Source organism: Theropithecus gelada, chromosome 12 (assembly GCF_003255815.1).
Source record: "Theropithecus gelada isolate Dixy chromosome 12, Tgel_1.0, whole genome shotgun sequence".
Classification (NCBI taxonomy): Eukaryota; Metazoa; Chordata; class Mammalia; order Primates; family Cercopithecidae; genus Theropithecus; species Theropithecus gelada.
In genome coordinates, this window is record NC_037680.1 from 10,982,479 (window position 1) to 11,001,230 (window position 18,752).

Below are 18,752 nucleotides of genomic sequence, written 5' to 3' on the forward strand. Positions count from 1 at the left end.
TAGAAAGGGTACATTGCTGAGAATCAGGATTCCTGGAATCGAGTCACTACTCTCCTCTGAACAGACTGTGCGATCTTGCAAAAGGCAAGTATCAATCTGAGTGTCCAATAACCAGGGAGGGGGGTAGATTATATGATCTTGAAAGTTGAGATATAATAATATATGATTATATTACTCATTGGCATAAACATGTTTCTAGGGCAAGCGATTTGATCATGTTACTAGGTTATTAGATCCATGTCCTTATTCAGGGAAATATCTATTATGCCCACAACAGTGTTGTCTGTAACTCAGATTATGTGGACACCACCCAAATGTATTGAATTTGATTTTTCCAAAGTGTAGCACATTGCCAAGTCCAAACAGACCATTAAATGTCTTTTAATTGGCCAATTCGCTAAATGCCACTGCAATATACTTTCCTTACGCAGGCCTAGGAAAAGTCATGAAGTGACATTTGGAAATGAGGGCCTAAGTGGGCAGTGGGTAAATTAAAGCAGGAAGCTTTGGACCGGAGAAGAACCCTGGCTAAGAAGAAGCCGCAGCCTCTAGGGGTTCATCTCCCTATTTGTAAAATAGCACTAATACCCTGGGCCTATTGTAAAGATGCAGTGAGATGCCTTCTGCTTGCTAAAAATGTATGGAACAATCACAAAGCTTTATTAATGTAACTACAAGGTATCTGTTTGGGAAACTCCAGATTTGACCACACTGGCCTTCAGCCAACCCAGTTTCACAGAAACACTTTGCTACCTTAGTACAGCATGTGTTAAGCTGATAGAACTGCGGGGACTACCTCTCCTAATGAGACACTCTTGCAAAGAATCTCATGCTCCTTTTAATCATGTTATTTTACAGGGACTCTGCTGATCCTTCTGCTTTCCTACTTGTGAGGTACTTGTGAGATTGATCAACCACAGAGTATGGCTGGAGGCAGTGACGACATATTTGTGTGGCTGTTCTCAGGTCACCAGTGAGTCACAGTGGCATCGGCTTCCTATCGGGGTCTGTGACATACAGGGCAATGCCCCTCATTCCAGTGAGCCTCCTTGCAGATGCACAGCCTTTCAAATTTTTCAGAAAAGTCAAGCATTTTTTTTTCACTTCTTGATTTTGAGACATTAGGCTGACAGTGATTGACAGAAACTGACCCAGGTAAGACATACAAACTGCTTTAAAGGCAGAAAAGTTTGCTAGAAAGCAATTGCATGAAGATGGCTTTATGAACAGGAGACTTGGCAACATTTCCTGGGTCTCCCAGTTTCACAAAGGTGCACTATCATCTCACCTGTCTGGAGATTTCTATTAGGATTTTTGAAAACTTGACCTGGGCTTGTGTGTGCCTGCATATGCCGTAGTAGATGGAAGTGGGGCATGTCTGTTGGCCTTTGAATCTGGCTCAACTCTTCTAGTGTAGCCAGTTCTAAGTCATAAACCAGTGGCATTAGGATATGAGAGTATCTTGCCCTGAGAATCTTTATCTTCATCCCCCTGATCACACTGGGGGCTACTGTGAGCCCAGTCTCAGTGTATTTCTGAGCAGCTGCAGCAGGCCAGGCACAACTGAACGTTAACCCCACTTGCCTCTAGGGTCTGGCCATCCCAGGCAGCACGGGGCTTCAGTGGCCTTCCTGCAGTTCTCTTCCCAAGGAGGCTCAGCCTGTTCTGGCTTTGCTAAGAGATCCTGGATGCATCTGTTTGCTTCCTTGGTATCTACCCTCTCCTCCTTGACCCATGCAGCCAAGATTCAGGACTTCAAAGATATTCTTCCTGCCTGCAGCTGACAGGTTAAAGACTTGTTCCCAAGTCTCCCGAAGAGCTGCGGCAGATTGCAAATCACTGGCCAACTCCAGAAAGCTGTTCCTGAGTGTTTCAGGGCAGCTCTTAGACCAGTGCACCCTCGTGGTAAGACAGGTGACAGAACAAAGCCAAAATTGCTTTTCATTTCTGGAAACACTGGTCTTTCATGTCAGAGTTTAGGTTACTTAATCTTTTCGTGCCGGGAATAAGATGTCCCTAGTGTGACATCTGCTGATAGCAATGGACAGTCCACGATTTCCAGTGCCAAGAAATGAATGCTGTAATCTGCATAATGAAATCCCCAGGTAAACATCACCATTCCCTTCTCAGTACTTCCTATCGCTTGCATTTCAAAATCCTTCTATTTATCCAAAACTCAGAACAAAAATGTAGTGCTTAATAACAATTTTTACTAGGGGAGTTTTTAGGTTACCATGATAAACATTTACTGCATGAAATTTACTAAATTCAGGATAATCAGGTTTTCTGTGTTTGAAATATGATAAAAATATACATTGCCTGAATGTTTCATGCTACAAGGTGCATTTCCTGAATTTACACTTCAATCACTTAGTCTATTGCAATATAATGTTGATTTATATTCAGGGTTTGAACCTCTATTCAATGTTGAAATCCTTAAAACAAACTTTAGACACTGAGGGCTCTTCACTTTTCCATTAGGCTTCTCAATTCAGTTTAACGAGATTCTTCTTCAGTTAAAAAGCTAGAAAGAAGTATTGTTGAAGGTCACAGTGACAGAAATTTCAACCACTCCTGGAGGTTCTTGTTTTCCTGCAGAGCTGGGTGAGTTAATCTGATATTGTTGCAAGAGGTTGGGAAGGCCAAACAAGGCTGAATCAGGGTAAGACAATTTTATAATCTTACAGCTATCATTAAATCCAGGACCTGGGTTCAATATAAATACAAATCCCAGTATTAGTCCTGAACTTAGTTCACAAATTGCTTTTTGGAAACTGTTACCCTAATAAACTCCTATTTATTCCTCAAAGTCAAGGTTAGCTGTGGCCATACCCTAGAAGGCTTCCTGACACCCAGAATAGTGTTTGTCACTTTTTCCTCTGAGAACCTTGGATGGTAAATGTTTCTGTTGCATTTACTACTCTACTGTAAAACTGTTTGTTTACATTATCTGTCTCCTTATTAAATGATGATCTTTTTAAGTCTGAAACTGTGTCTAAACTATCTCTGTGTCCTCAGGAGCCAGTACACTACTGAGGACATAGTGCTCAATGAATTTTTGTTGAAATAATGAATAAAGCAATATATTCTGGCTGTCCCATGAATATGATTGTGCAGCATAGTGCCCAGGTATTCTGAGTACATGCACCACATTTTAAATTAAAAAGCCATCATTTTCAGGGCAGAGAAAGAAAAGCAGGTTGCAGGCCAATCCTGGTGCACAGTTGCCTTATTGGGTTTTGTCAGTGTCATGAAATAGTTGAACTAGGTGTTAGCCAACATTTAAAAATTGAGAGACTACATGCAAAAGTCTGCATTTCTAGCTTCTTAAAATTTTCAAAGCTATGGCGACACCTAACTAGCATTTCCATGGGGCCAGACTGGCTGGGGCTGGCCGCAGTGCACACAACTTCCTTTCCTGCTTCCTTCACCTGGTTTAGCCCCTTAAGGCATCTGATCTCAGAGCATGAGAGTTTTCATTGTTTTGGTGAGAGGATGGTTTATGTAGAGCCAACCACATAGTAATATAGATTGACACATATGATGAGAAGTCAGCCATGCGCTCTTGAAAGCAATTAATACATATTAATACAATTAATACATATATCTAATTTTAGGAGGATATGAAGACTAGAAAGTTAGGTGCCTTCCATTAAGTTACTTAAAATTTAAGAGGGAGTGGAATGGAGAGATAAAAACCCATGAAACAATATGGAAACATCGGTCCCTCTGACCAAAGGCACATTCATGTAACACAATCTCCACAGCTTCCGGAGCCAACAATTCCAAGATAGAACCCATGTCTGCAGTCTCACCGGCCACAGGAAGAGAGAAAACATAACAAACAACAACAAAGCACCTGAAGCTCATTTAAAAGGAGAGATAATTTTCCCTAATTGTCTTGACCCATCTAGACATAATGTTTCAAAGGCTGCCTTCATCACCTTAAATACCCAGCACCCTAAGAACTGCTCTCGCTCCCTTCTCCTCTTCCCTCCCTTGGAGCTATTTCATTTGTGAAACCACCTCCCTGTACCTCTGTTACAAGCATTTCCATTTGCCTGGTTTCACATAATCCTTAGTTCACTCAGCATTTATTGAGGCTCACGTTTATTCAAGTTGTGTACTGGGAGGATTCAAAGGTCAAAACAAGGTTTTTGTCCCTAAGAAAATAAAGGCCAAATCAAGCAAGAAAAGAGTAGGAATCATACCTTGATTTCCTTACAACAGACCACACGCACCTTCCATGATAATGCTGAATGTAAGCTAACGGGAACACAGCATTTAGTCATGACACATGGACTAGTAAGCTCTCGGTCTTGTGAACAACAACAACAACAAAAATACGCCCCTCAATTGCTTTGGGAATGAAGAGCAAAGGTATGCAAAAAGAATTGTAGCATACTTACAAAGTAATATATCAACACCACCAGGACTTAGTGAGCAAGGTGTGAGTAGGAGACTGAGTGGGGCGGGGAGCTGTGATCTTATTCCAAGAGTACCTCCAAAGCATATGAATTTAGAAACCAGATTGTGAGGAAGAGAATTTCTCATGCCCTTGCACAGCGTGTTCTTTCCGGATGGCATTTATACTTTCTCTTGTCCACCGAGAGTCACATGGAGGCATGGCTTCCTCTGCTGGGCCTTCCCCAGGGCCCTCTGTAAGCAGAGCTAGGATTCCACTTGCCCCATGCCTGTCTCTGCCCGGCTGCTATAGCTTCCCACATGCCTTTCAGCACATCATTTCACTTTCAGGCTTAATTGTAGACCACAGGCTCTTGAGCAAATGCATTTCGCATGGACTCCTCAGCACTGACATTACTTTGGGTGCTCCCAATTTGGTAACTGAATGAAGAGGAGTGGCAGAGGTGGGGTGGGCAGGGGTAGAGTAGCATTTTGAACAGAAAAATGACATACAAAGTGGAACAGTTGAAGGAAAACCTATGTCACGCTCTGTGGAGTGAAAGTATTTCTGCTTGGCTGAAGTAAAGAATTTGTGTCAGGAAAAAAAGAAAAATGAGGCTGTTGAAGTGTGAAGCAAGTCTATAGAGGGTCTTGGGCATATTATGAAGAGGGAAAAATCACATCTTGCCATAACCCTGATGATTCTTTCTCATCTTTTGTATAGCTCTTTACTTGATCCCAAACCAACCTCACGTGTTACATCTCATCATCAAAAGCCCTGCCCTGCAGGAACTGTGTGATTTTTCAAAGCATCCCTTACCTCTCAAAGGGGCCACTTCCTGCAGGTCTGACAGGTTAATATCCTTTCCAGTGCTTAGTGCATGAGACAGAATCTCGGCTGCACGTTCTCCATATGTTTTCATGTCTGGCCGGTGCCCATAATGAAACCACCAATGTCCTGTAACCATGCAGGATGACAGGCTCACCACCAGTGGATACTCTGCCATCTGAGCCCTGGCGTTACTCAGCATCCCTGAAGCATCACTGGCTGCTCCTCCTGTCGCCCTGTGGGTCTTTCTAAATTAGATATCGGGTTTGTAGGGCAGGGCTGGAGGCGCCTCCATGGCTGGTCCACACAAACAGCCAAGGGGCAGAGTTCATCCATTCCAGAAACTCCTAAGATGAACAGCGTGGGAAGCCAGGTAGATGCTTCAAACTTGTGTGGATGTTCTTGCCTCTTCTCCCAGCTCCTTCTTAGTTTGTGTCTCAAGAGAGGCCACAATTGATCAGAATGAAAAGCTTGCATCACAAAAACTCAAGAACCACAGTTCCATTCTCTACCCTTTTCTTTACTCATTCACTTACCCCTCCCTTATTGCTCTCACCGCTGGCTGCCTGCTTAACTAGCCTTTTTTCTTTTCATCTTTTTGTCCCACTTCAACTACATATATGTGAAAGCACCCTAAAGGCAGATGTTTTGAAAGAGCAAAATACATACATTTGAAAGTGTATAATAGCCAGGCACAGTGGCTCATGACTGTAATCCTAGCACTTTGGGAGGCCAAGGTTGGCAGATCAAAAGGTCAGGAGATCGAGACCATCCTGGCTAACATGGTGAAACCCCGTCTCTACTAAAAATATGAAAAATTAGCCGGGTGTGGTGGCAGGCACCTGTAATCCCAGCTACTCGGGAGGCTGAGGCAGGAGAATGGTGTGAACCCGGGAGGCGGAGCTTGCAGTGAACAGAGATCACACCACTTCACTGAAGCCTGGGTGACAGAGCGAGACTCTGTCAAAAAAAAAAAAAAAAAAAAAAAAGTGTATAATATGGCTAACATTTTCTAAGTTCTCCAAATGACCAAATATCCTAGAGAAGATACTTCCATGTTGGTTGTTTATGTGATTGTTCAGTTCCAGGTAGTGCTGGATAGCTATGTTCATTATACAATGACAAGTCCTAAGGTGGCAAAGAGTGAAAATGTCTACAAATCTCTGATTCTCACAAATAAAAAATTGGAAAAATATAAATCGGGCACCTAGGGCTTTGATACAAAAATATACATAAGTGGACAGAAGGCGGCATGGTCTTCTCGCCATGAAGATTAGAATCTTATCAGGGTTGGAATCTCCTCCCCAACACACTGAGTTTTACAAAAAAATGTATGCAATTAAGTGCAAAGCCATCAACAAGTATGCACTGAATACGTATTATAAACAGGGATAGTATATGTAATGCACTGAATATGTATTATAAACAGGGATAGTATATGTAATGCACTGAATATGTATTATAAACAGGGATAGTATATGTAAGGCACTGAATATGTATTATAAACAGGGATAGTATATGTAATGCACTGAATACGTATTATAAACAGGGATAGTATATGTAAAGGGGTAAAAAGTAAAAGCTCTTATCCTCAAAGAGATTGCTACTGATTTAAAATTAAAAGTTATCAAGCAATCTCTAATTACGTGGGTTGCACTGGATGACCCCCACTCATGGAGGCTAGGATTCTACAATTCCACACAAGACCCTTAACTGTGGCATAGACCACTGACACTACATGAACTCCAGTATGGGGAAAGTTCAGTGAGGACTGCCGAGGCCCTGGCTGGCCCCTTGCTGGGGTGGCCCTTGGCTGGATTTCCCAGTGGGATGCTTGGCTTGTGGACAGGTGGAGAGCAAAGTGTGCAGTCTCTTGCCAGATCAGACTCATGAATAGATTTACACCGAAAATTAAGAGAGAGAAAAAGAAAAGAGGAACAAGTAGAATGTAAAAGCCCTCTCATCGTATCGGAAATAATAGTATAAAACACTAGCAAAAACAAAAAGACCGCATTCTAAGAAGTAACAGCAAATTTTTGCACCTTGGTTCTAAGCTGTCAGATCCTCCACTGTTGACATGAATAATCTACCCTATAAAATTCTTTTCTTCCTAACTTGGCCTAAGGATATCAGTAGTAGGACTTCTTGGAATATCAGATGAAAAAGAAAAGACAACATTGTCTTAGGCTACAAATACGAGAATAATGTACTGTCAGAATGATTACACAGGCATTCAAAACAAGTAAAAGAACACATAGGGAGGGGAAAATCTTAGATGCCACATTTCAGAAATGTGTAAAGATGTTAGGCTCCTGATTGGGATTGTACTGCCGAAGCCCTCTGATCTGACTCAATCCCGGGTGGACTAGTTAATTCAAATGTCACCTACAGTAGGGAATCAGAAAATCTGTCCTCTTACTCATTCATGTTCCACGCAGAGGGAGCACCAGTTGGAGGTGAAAGGGGGGACTTAATTTCACTGGATTTTCAGGTTTAAATCCTTGGTCTGTCAAATACCTGCTACAGGACTTAGCCTGTCTATGCCAAAGTATCCCCATTTGTAAAACGGGTGCAATGATAGGTCCTCCCCATGGGACTGTGATACAGATGAAATTGGTGAGTGCTGTAAAGGTTGTAGAATAGAGTCTGACACATGGTAAGCACTACTATACATTTGGTATATGACATTTTCGGTATGGCCAAGGCTGCTTCTTTGCTTAGAGATCTTTTTGTTGAAATCTTCCATTATCTTTTTTTAAAAATTTGGCAACACATACTTTATACATTGCCTATGATTCCTAATTTTTGTTTTCCTAAACAATGGTACATGAACTTAAAACCACTTGAGCAGTTTGCAGCAGAACTGTTCCACATTTAATACAATTTCTGGTCTCCCACAATTTATTTTTATAGACACCTATATTTACTTTGATCACAAATACTACTTTAGTAGACCTACTGAGTAACAAAAATAACTCATTCTTGGCAAGTATTCAGCTCCACTGGTAAGAGAAATAAGTGCACATGGTAGAGAGCTCTTTACCAGTTGCCAACATTCATTAAGTTGAGGGTATTGTTCAGTGTGATTTAAAAGAGAGAATGGTGAGCACCAGTGAATCTGGACAAGCAGCTTCAAATGAGCTTAGTTAAGAGATTCCAGTCTCTGTAAGAACATTACTTTTGGATTTTGTTTGCTATCCTGCCATCTCGATTCCTTGAAATTTACTTCCAATGTTGATTTTAATATGGAAGGGGGTCTTAATCTGATTTATTGCCACTCATAGTCCCAGAGATATCATTCTAGAAACCAAAATCAAAGAGAAGTTTGTTGTCATTCTTAAGATTTTAATTTCAGCTTAGGCCTTTATTATTTCCCTCAGGGACCTGGCTCCCTTTGTAAGTTTACCAGAATCTGTCAACTAATCCTCAGAGCGCTTCCTTTCCGTTTCTCCCACATAAGAATTTGCTAAATGATATCCATGTAACCTCTTATTCTGTATTTTTAAGGGACAAAGAATTGTCTCTTTCTTATATGTTATTTTCCTTTATACTATTTATAATTTGTCTACCTAAATCACAATGTGTTCCTAACTCTTCTTTCTGTATTTCTCTTCAGGTAGCAACTTTGGAATGTAGAGAATCATTAGGCTGTATTCAACAAATAATAACTAATGCAGCCTTCTAAGAAGTGCTAAAAACTACTTAGAAATCTGCTATAATGAATCCACAGACCATGGGCAGCAGCTATAGGGTCTATAATATTTGGGACCAGGGGCACACTGGTGGATTTGCTGCCCCCACCCACCACATCCTCAGACATACTGGGCTGAAACACATGACTGCATAGTGCCTTGACATTCATGTAAGACAGGAAAGCTTCAAAAGAAGAGGTGGGAGCATAGAGCTCTCTTAGGTTTATGTGAAATAACTCTCCAGAACAATGAATTATTATTTGTTCATTATTCCACTCAACACATAATGACTGAGTATCCATAGGTGTAAAGCAAGTCTGGAATGATTGTATTTTAGCTCCATTGTATATATTTTGTTTATCAATTGAACCCTAAAGTACTAACGAAAATGAAAAGCCATGAGTGAAATAATTAACACACCATCTGAAAAGCCAGTCATGGCCTCTGTCTTGGATTATGAGCTCCAAGATGGTAAGAGGGCAGGTATCACACTTTATATCATTATTCTTCACAGAATTATTAACAGTCCATCTTTTATAAATAATATTTAAATTAGAATGGCTCCTGGAAGGCAGTACTATTTGGGAGAAATACGAAGTGTGTTGGCTGAAAACACCAAATGAATAAACACTCATTTTTATTGTTAGCATATATATCATCCCCTGATCTTTGGGTATGAATTTAAGAAATTTGTGACAGCCAAGGAAAATGCTTAGATATCCATAGCACGTGTGTTTACCGTGCAAATAAATGATCACAATTCATAAACAGGGACGGCAGAGTCTTAAACACTACTTCAGAAAAGCCTCAAGTTACAACATGCAGAACAGAAAAAAATCAGGAACATGCAACAGTTTTTAAAAGTAATTCTAGAGGGCTGGGCGCAGTGACTCATGCATGTAATCCCAGCACTTTGGGAGGCTGAGATGGGTGAATCACAAGGTCAGGTGATGGAGACCATCCTGGCTAACATGGTGAAACCCCTTCTCTACTAAAAATACAAAAAACAAACAAACAAAAAAAAATCAGCCGAGCGTGGTGGCAGGTGCCTGTAGTCCCAGCTACTCGGAAGGCTAAGGCAGGAGAATGGCGTGAACCCAGGAGCGGAGTTTGCAGTGAGCGAAGATCGCGCCACCGCACTCCAGCCTGGGAGACAGAGTGAGACTCCATCTCAAAAAAAAAAAAAAAAAAAAAGTAGTTCTAATATTGAATCTTGATGATGAGATTATGAAAGAAACACAACTTTTTATAAATGCAAGATCCCCTATGACAAATATTTATGGTGGTCAGGAACAGAAAACAGAATAGAGATAGATGACTTCCCTCCCGCCCCACACAATTTTTGAGTCATAAATTATGAATTATGTTCAAACATATAAGGCAGACAGGAAATTAATTTAGGAGATGAGATTTATTTTATAATTCAGAGAGCTGTTTTACTTTAATTTGGGGGGCAAATTACATTTTGATGTTCAGCTTACCAAACATCTTTCTTTCTCTGAAATGAATTACAATTTCCCATTATTTCTCTGAGGAGTCCTAAGATTTTTATGCCAAAATTCAGAGAGTAAATTAGCAACACAATCTGGATCATTTGGAAAAATACCGTCCAGCAGAGCTTTCCACAATGAGGGAAATATTCTCCACGCGCGCGGTTGACTAAGGTAGTCCCCTGGCCACATGTGGCTTTTGATGGCTAGAAGTATGGCTCGTTGGACATAGGAACTTAATTTAAATTTAATTTAAATTTTTAAAATTAAAATTTAAATAGCCCTACATGGCTAGTGGTTATAGTGCTGGACAGTATCGTCCAGATGACCAGAGGCTGGAGGATGACCTTCCTCTCAGCCAATTAGACCATGCAGTGGTGGGCTGCCCTTTGTACGCCGCACACTGCCCCTGTGAAACCTCGATGCAGCCTTTGACAGCTTAGCCTTAGACGGGCTTGGGGCAAAGCTCATGGGAGCTTGCTTGAGCAAATATACACATTAATAGGATCACAAACATCGGAAACAGCAAAGGCCAGCCCTGCAGACCCCTCTCCCCATTCATGTGTTTTCCCCGCAGGGGCACATATTCTCTAGTGCTTTGTCAGGGCCAGCTTCAAATCGATTCAAATGGCTTGACTTTCCACAGCTTTCCATGTTATGAAGGCAAGTAAAAAAAATAGTTCAGTGAGAGCACTTAGAAAAAGACAACCTGTAAAAATACTGAGATAGAAACAGGAGGCGTTCGGTTATAAGAAGGAACTCCGCGTAGAGAGATATGAAAGAAAAACAACCCCCACATGTATTTCTGATTATAAAGAGTTTGAAATTTAAAAAAATGTGCTTTGGCATTACATAAAATTCTTCCTTGCTTATCACATATGCAAGATTACTAATGCTGGTTCCTAAAACAATTATTTCCTAACTTCTTTCCATGGTTCCATTTAGTTTACTACAGGACATCTTCTGATTGTCTCTTTTGCCTGTTTATTATTTGTTAGAGCATTTCCTTATCTGCATGTAGCTTTAGAAAGTCAAGAACTTAAGGCACATTCAAATTTAATGACATATCTTGAGAGAGGAAAGAACAGGGATTCTGATGCAATATGCCTTGCTCATGAAGATGTTGCTAACTTCCGAACTTAAGTAACTTCCTGTCAATAGCATTTCAGTAACAAAGATTGTTTTTCAGATAAACACATACCTGGAGGAGCAGATCAGAAGTGGGTCTGACTCGCTGTTGGAATAGGATGCTTAGTGTTCGATTCTGCTGTTCCAAATCAAACACTCTTGTTTTCAACTTCACACATTCCTCTCTTAGATCCTACAACAAACACATCGAAGGAGAAAAAGTCCATAACTGAAAGATGTCTTTGCATGTTATAACCATGTTTTATATATCTCAGATCATTAGTAAAAAACAGTATTTTCATTCTTCAAAGCCCCCAGAAGTAAATCACATACAACGTTTTCTTCCACAGACCATTGTCTAATAGAATTATTATGTGCAAAGACCAGTTTTTTTTTTTAAAACAAAGCACCTTGAAATCAGAAATGCATTAATCTAGCATGCTATTTTTGAAGACAGTAAATCTTAGCGATATAAAGTCAATTTAAGTTTCCACCTATATATTTTGCCTTTTCATTGTCTTTACAAAAGCAATCATAGATCACAAGCCACAAGGACAACAACGATGTTTCTGCAGTGAATAGAGATTTGATGAGCTAAAGAAACTATCATTTCTGATGGAGTTTTTTGTTGTCATTTGTGAAAACAAGTTGAAATTCTCGGCACTGGGGCTAATAGAGTCAGTGATGCATTTAGCGGAAGAGAGATAACACGGAAGAGAAGGCTTTTAAAAGGCCACTTGCAACTTGCCCATCCTCTGAACTCGTGGATTTCCATATCTTCTGGGGCTTTCTGGTCTCAGTGCTGGGGAAGATGCACACTACTTAGCCCATTCTGGCATCTGTTTGGAGCAGCTCTTTTGAATAGTTCAAACACCACAGAGACCTTTTCCCCAGCTCATGGAGGAAGTTGATGTACAAGAAGTGCCTTCCAAACTGACTGCAATAAAGGAACTTCTGGTACTTAAATATCTATGCCCTTTTTGATGGAATTCAAGGCAGACCCAGTAGAATAAAACCCAAATTCAATGCTCTTCAAAAGCTGACCCTTTTCTGCATTTCAAGCTATCTTTCACTACTTCCTGATGTTAAAAAAAAAAAAAAGTCTTCTGTTCTCACCAAGCAGAGAACAAAGGTCTGGCATGTTGTTCTCTAAAGCTCTACGCATTCCTTCTACCTTCTTCTCTTTTCTTTCCACTACCACTTTTCCTTCTTATCCACCTTCTTCTTCCGGTCCACATTTGGCTCTTTGACTGAAGTCCAGTTCAAACTTTGTCACCTTTCTGACCTTTTACCTGGCATCCCTCAATACCTGCTCCATTTTCTGAACTCCCATCAGCCCTCAATGCCTCCTTTGTGACGGTTATCATATATTACTCAGTATTCACTTTATCGTTTGTGCTCTAGACTTGTCAATTACACGACGCGTTTTTCACCAGGCGAGCACAAGAAGATACTGAAATAACCACACCAGCATATTGCTCTTACATGGTTTTCATTCCATTACCTAGCACGATGCCACATATAGTAGGAGCTTAATAAGTGCTTGCAATTATTTTGCCAAACGGGATGATGATTGCAAATTCTATTCTCTAGTGATTGGTGTGATACAGAGCATTTCTCAACACTTCTATTTCAAAGACTTATGTATTCTGATGTGGGCAGGTAGCTATTGGACTTAAGGCTCTGTAAGCAAGGGAGAGCCCAGGTCACAGTTCTGATGTCTAGGGCCTAAATAGGAGTCACAGAGGTACCTGGGCCTGCCATAACCTTGTATTAATCTAATGGTGAAGTTAGAGCTCGCTAGTAAAGCCTCCTCTGAGGCTTCATGAGCATGCATCATCTTATACAGTAGTATTAATCCTATTTAAAGGGGTCAAAGAAACAGGCCAAGGTATAGCCCGCTGCAGTTTCAACTCTCCTAGCCTTTTTTAGTTAAATGGGTAAAGCTTATGTATAGGGTGTTTTCAACTGATCAGTGCCCACAAATGGAGAGCAGAGAAAAGAAATGACATATTCAGAATGACATGCAAGAGTGCAAGATCCAGCAGGGCAGGATCAGGAGTGCACATTTCATACTCCTAAGCACACATGCCATTTGGCAGAGGCCATTGTGGGGACCCACTCACTGCTCAAATTAAAAGGTGAAACTTCAGCCTGGCCAGCATGGCAAAACTCCATCTTCACTAAAAATATAAAAATTAGCCAAGTGTGCACGCCTGTAGTCCCAGCTACTCGGGAGGCTGATGCACAAGAATCACTTGAACCCGGAGGCAAAGATTGCAGTGAGCCGAGATCGCCCAGCTGAATGCTTGGGCAACAAAGTCTCAAAAAAACCCAGTCTCGGAAAAAAAAAAAAAAAAAAAAAAAGATGAAACTTGCTTTATTTTGAGACAGAGTTTCACTCTTGTTGTACAGGCTGGAGGGCAGTGCTGCAATCTTAGCCCACTGCAACCCCTGCCTCCCTGGTTTGGGCGATTCTTCTGCCTCAGCCTCCTGAGTAGGAGGGACTACAGGTGTGTGCCACTACACCCAGCTAATTTTTGTATTTTTAGTAGAGACAGGGTTTCACCACATTGGCCAGGCTGGTCTTGAACTCCTGACCTCGTGATCTGCCCACTTTGGCCTCCCAAAGTGCTGGGATTAAAGGCATGAGCCACCACGACTGGTGAAACTTGCTTTCTTTATTTAGAATTCAACCTCTGTGTCTCATGATTTTTGTTCTTAGCATGTATGTAACACTCTCTGCTCCCAAACACTAATTGTTTTTAGTACCACTAATTAAGTAATTAATAAAACTTGACTGTGAAGCAGATAAATAGTAATAGTACCTATTGGATGGGAAAACACAATCATCCTCATTTGCAATGTAGAGATACGGAAACGGAAGCGTACAGTGTGGATATGCAAGTAAAAGGGGACCTGAAGGCAACAGTAACCACAATTTTTAGCAGCAAAACAGAAGACCTTGAAAGAGTTCTTCAGATGGGTAAAAATGAAATAAAAAGAAGGAATGAAAGAAAAAAAATCAATGTACTTTATAGAGAGTCATTATACAACTGCCCAAATTTCAAAGGCCATTACTATCACTTAAGGTATAGCAAAAGTTCATTAGTGGGAACACAATTTATCGACCCTGGGAACTCTCTGTTCATCACTGTTGGCACATCCAGCTCAGCACACAGCAGCGGGGAAGACAGAGGCTTTACGGATGTGACACTGACCTGATGGCCATCGACAAACAGAAATGAGCTGGTCTGAAAATCTGGAGATAGGAAAGAATCGCTTGCATTGTTTTTAATATTCTTATTTTCTTCAGACAAGCTGTGGATCACCAGTAACTGATGCCAGACAGTTGCCTTCCCAATAAACTGTAAACAAATATACTCGTGTGCCCATGTACACACGCATAAACACAACCAGAATGGTTATACATAGAGAAACAACTGTTTCGCTGACCACTATTACAGTACCTGGGTGGAGGGGGCAGCTGGCTCTCTTAGCTTCCTCTGTGCTCCCAACAGGAACACCTTGACATAAAGGAATGCATGATTGCATGATACATTTAGGCTGGATGCAAGAGCCGCGACTCTGACCCTGTCAGTTCAGAGGCAAGACCTAGAACAGCCTCCCCAAGGAAGGCTTTAGAAACAAAAGAACTCTCCTCTGGGTAGATGCCAGGGTCTGGGATCACGGCTCAAGGGAGAGGCTGTACCATGTATCTTCTCTCACAACCCTTCTTTTTTTCCTATGACTTCCTGGCAGGTATCAGGTCTCAAGAAAAGAAAGAACCTCACTGAAAATATAAGGTTGTATCTTCAGATAAGAAAATGGGGACACGACATAAATATTTATCATGGAGGAATAATGCCAAAGATTTGACTACATTTCACATCATGAAAAAAAAAAAGTACAGTGGTGTTTGGGTTCAAGAAAATACTCAGACCCATTTTCCTTGCACTATTCATGTTACTATCAATTGGAAACAGAGACTTAAAAGGTTATAGCTGAGCAATGTGATACACTGGTCTAATGGGCATCTCTGCATCTTAATGATCCCAAACCATAATTTCCCTGGAGGATCCACACCCTGTAATCCCGATAAATTCCCCCTGTGCTTGGGCTAAAGATGATTCTGGACTCACTGCTATACAGTACCTATAGGAGTACAGTTACTTCACGTACTGAAAAGTAAAATCCTTATCAGCTCTAGGCCAAAGTACATTTTTAAAAATGCTGATTGCTTAGAAGCAGGACATATACTAATATGATCTCTGGAGTGTCATTGAAAACTATTTAAATCTGATTTTATCATGTAAAAATGACATGACAGTGGTATATCTATTTCAGAGGCAGTGTCTATCTTGGGAATACACGGAATTGGGGCTTAGTGGACCTGGGCTCTAGTCCTCATTGTCCACAGGACCTTGAAGAAGTGATTGCTTCTGAGTAGGTCTCAGTTTCCTCATTTGTAAACCAAGGCACTGCACAAAACTGGGCTTTTGTTCAAAAGACTGTATCTCTCACTAGCTTCATGGGATGGCTTTTCGAGTGCCACTTTGTTCCCTCCCTGAAGCCTAATGGCCACCAAAACCACCAGCCTCTTTTGTCACACCCCTTCTTGGTGGCTTTCAATGATATATCCCTCTCTCCCCCAAATGCTAAGGCTTTTGTAAAATGAAAAGCCACTTCTGGAAAAGGCTGGTCACATCTCAGACAGACCCAGGGCTTCAACATCGAATGCCTAAAAGGCAAGACAGGTGACATAAAAGTCTGACTGAACTGGGATACAGCACAGGAAGTAGTGAGTCCTGTGGCAAAATACATACTGCAAGTCTCCACCCTAAAAGCCTTCAGATTAAACCACTTTTAATAAGGGCAATGGCTAAACAGTTCATATAATTATAAGCCAGTAGAGCCCATTACCAAAGCTCGTTGACGATCTCAGGATTAAATACTCATTTAGGCTCCTAGAAATTGGGGAATTGGGGAGTTAAAAATAAGATTGATTTTGAGAAAGCCTGACCCCAAATATACAGAGTCGGTTTCACTCCACAGATACCAAACTCTAAATGCTCTTCCTGCTACAGAAGATCAGCAATACTTCCAGAAGTTTTAAGAAGTCCTGCGGCTACCCTGCCTTTTATTTTATTCCCTGTGATCATAACTGACGGTTGGATTTCAACCCATCTGTTGATTTTCATGGCATCTCTCTCTGTCCTACTGAACTACGGTGGAGAAAAACAAGTGACTGAATGGGATTGTGGAGGAAGAATGAAGGAGTGGGTCAGAGCGTGGGGTGGAGAAAAACAAGTGACTGAATGGGATTGTGGAGGAAGAATGAAGGAGTGGGTCAGAGCGTGGGGTTTACAGTGCAACAGCCATAATTAAAGCAGGGGCTTTGCCACTGCCCAGCAGTTGAAACTATGAGCAAACTATTTTTTTTAGTCCTACCTCACTGGGCTGCCTTGAGATCAAAACGACTTGGTGCATTTAAAATGCTGCACGTTTCTGGTTTTCTGTCCTTATGATAGCTTGCTGAGAATGATGGTTTCCAGCTGCATCCATGTCCCTACGAAGGACACGAACTCATCCTTTTTTATGGCTGCATAGTATTCCATGGTGTGTGTGCGCCACATTTTCTTAATCCAGTCTGTCACTGATGGACATTTGGGTTGGTTCCAAGTCTTTGTTATTGTGAATAGTGCCGCAATAAACATATGTGTGCATGTGTCTTTGTAGCAGCATGACTTATAATCCTTTGGGTATATCCCCAGTAGTGGGATTGCTGGGTCAAATGGTATTTCTAGTTCTAGATCCTTGAGGAATCGCCACACTGTTTTCCACAATGGTTGAACTAGGGGGAGGGATAGCATTAGGAGATATACCTAATGTAAATGACGAGTTAATAGGAGCAGCACACCATCATGGCACATGTGTACACACGTAACAAACCTGCACGTTGTGCACATGTACCCTAGAACTTAAAGTATATATATATAAACAAAAGTGCTGCACGTGGGGTCTGAAGGCTTGTAAATGCCTGCTAAATATCAGCAGCCGCCTGATACCACACAGATCACTGCTGGAGAAGTGGACACAGATGGTTCAATTGCACCTTTACAAGGGAAATAGGCAGGAATTTGGAGTTTTCTCAGCTACAAGCTATAAAATTGTTTTCTGGGTCTGCCTGAATGGCTGGATTCTACCATACCCAGCTTTATTCCATGTCAGTGAAGAAAACACACCATCAAAATATGTGGTTCCTCTAAAGAACATGCAGATAAGCCTGAGACTGTTGATATGAATGAAAATAATTGCAGAGAAAATGCCTTTCTTCTGTGTTTTGCTTAGTGGCAAAAACAAAACAAACAAACAAAAAACAAACTCCAAACACTGAAGAACCTAGACGAGTTACATTTTCTCCAAGTGTAATTGACTTAATGAAGATAAAATACATTTCAGATAACAATATGAGTTTAACCTGAATTATTGATTTCACTCACACTTGTAGACTTGGACCCATGATTTGGAGGCATCAAAGGAAGAAAGTTTGGTTTAATATGATCACTTTTGTATTATTGTTCTAAAGGGGTACAGTCCATTCGCTTAAGGGAATCTACAGGTTTTTGAGATAAACTGAATTACTTGACTAGGTACACTGAACAGAAACTGATAAGTTAATGGAAATATTTTTTTTTTCTATCAGTATCAATAGACTGTGTTACCTCAGGATGCTTGTCTGGGCCAATTCATGATATGCCATGAAAAATGTATTTCTGGCTGCCCAGTGAGGAGCTGAAGCCACAGCAGATTTGCCTTTGTGTCATAACTAATGACATATTCTAAAACTGCACAGTAATGCCTATTATTTCACCTCAAGGATCTTCTGGTGACTTGGATAAATCACTCAAGATTTTTTTCTGTTTCATCTTTGCGACCTACATTCCTTTTTGGAATTAGTTTTCTCATCTGCATTTGGAGTGCATTGTATATTTTATATTGTGCTCTTAATTAAAAAGAAATTTTAGTCTTTTTGCAGCAATTTTACAGTTCCCATAAAATCTGGAGGCACACATTTCTGCAGAACATGATTCTTTTGAAATCTCCAAAAGCCCCCAGCATCTCTTTCTGCCTCATAGTGTCCCTGAGGTATGCTATCTCACAGTAGCACGTCTTTCTGTGTCTCACTGCTTAACTGTACCAAGGTAG

The 18,752-nt window shown here is 40.9% G+C and overlaps 1 protein-coding gene across 3 annotated transcripts in view; it reads right to left on the minus strand.

Annotated features, from left to right (window-relative positions):
• The window catches only part of NCKAP5 (NCK associated protein 5), an 835,293-nt gene that overhangs the window by 179,984 nt on the left and 636,557 nt on the right, over positions 1-18,752 (minus strand). For all 3 annotated transcript variants that reach the window (XM_025404545.1, XM_025404546.1, XM_025404544.1), the window contains exon 9: positions 11,617-11,736. In XM_025404545.1, coding sequence (XP_025260330.1) covers positions 11,617-11,736 — 120 coding nt within the window. The remainder of the gene's footprint in view (positions 1-11,616; positions 11,737-18,752) is intronic.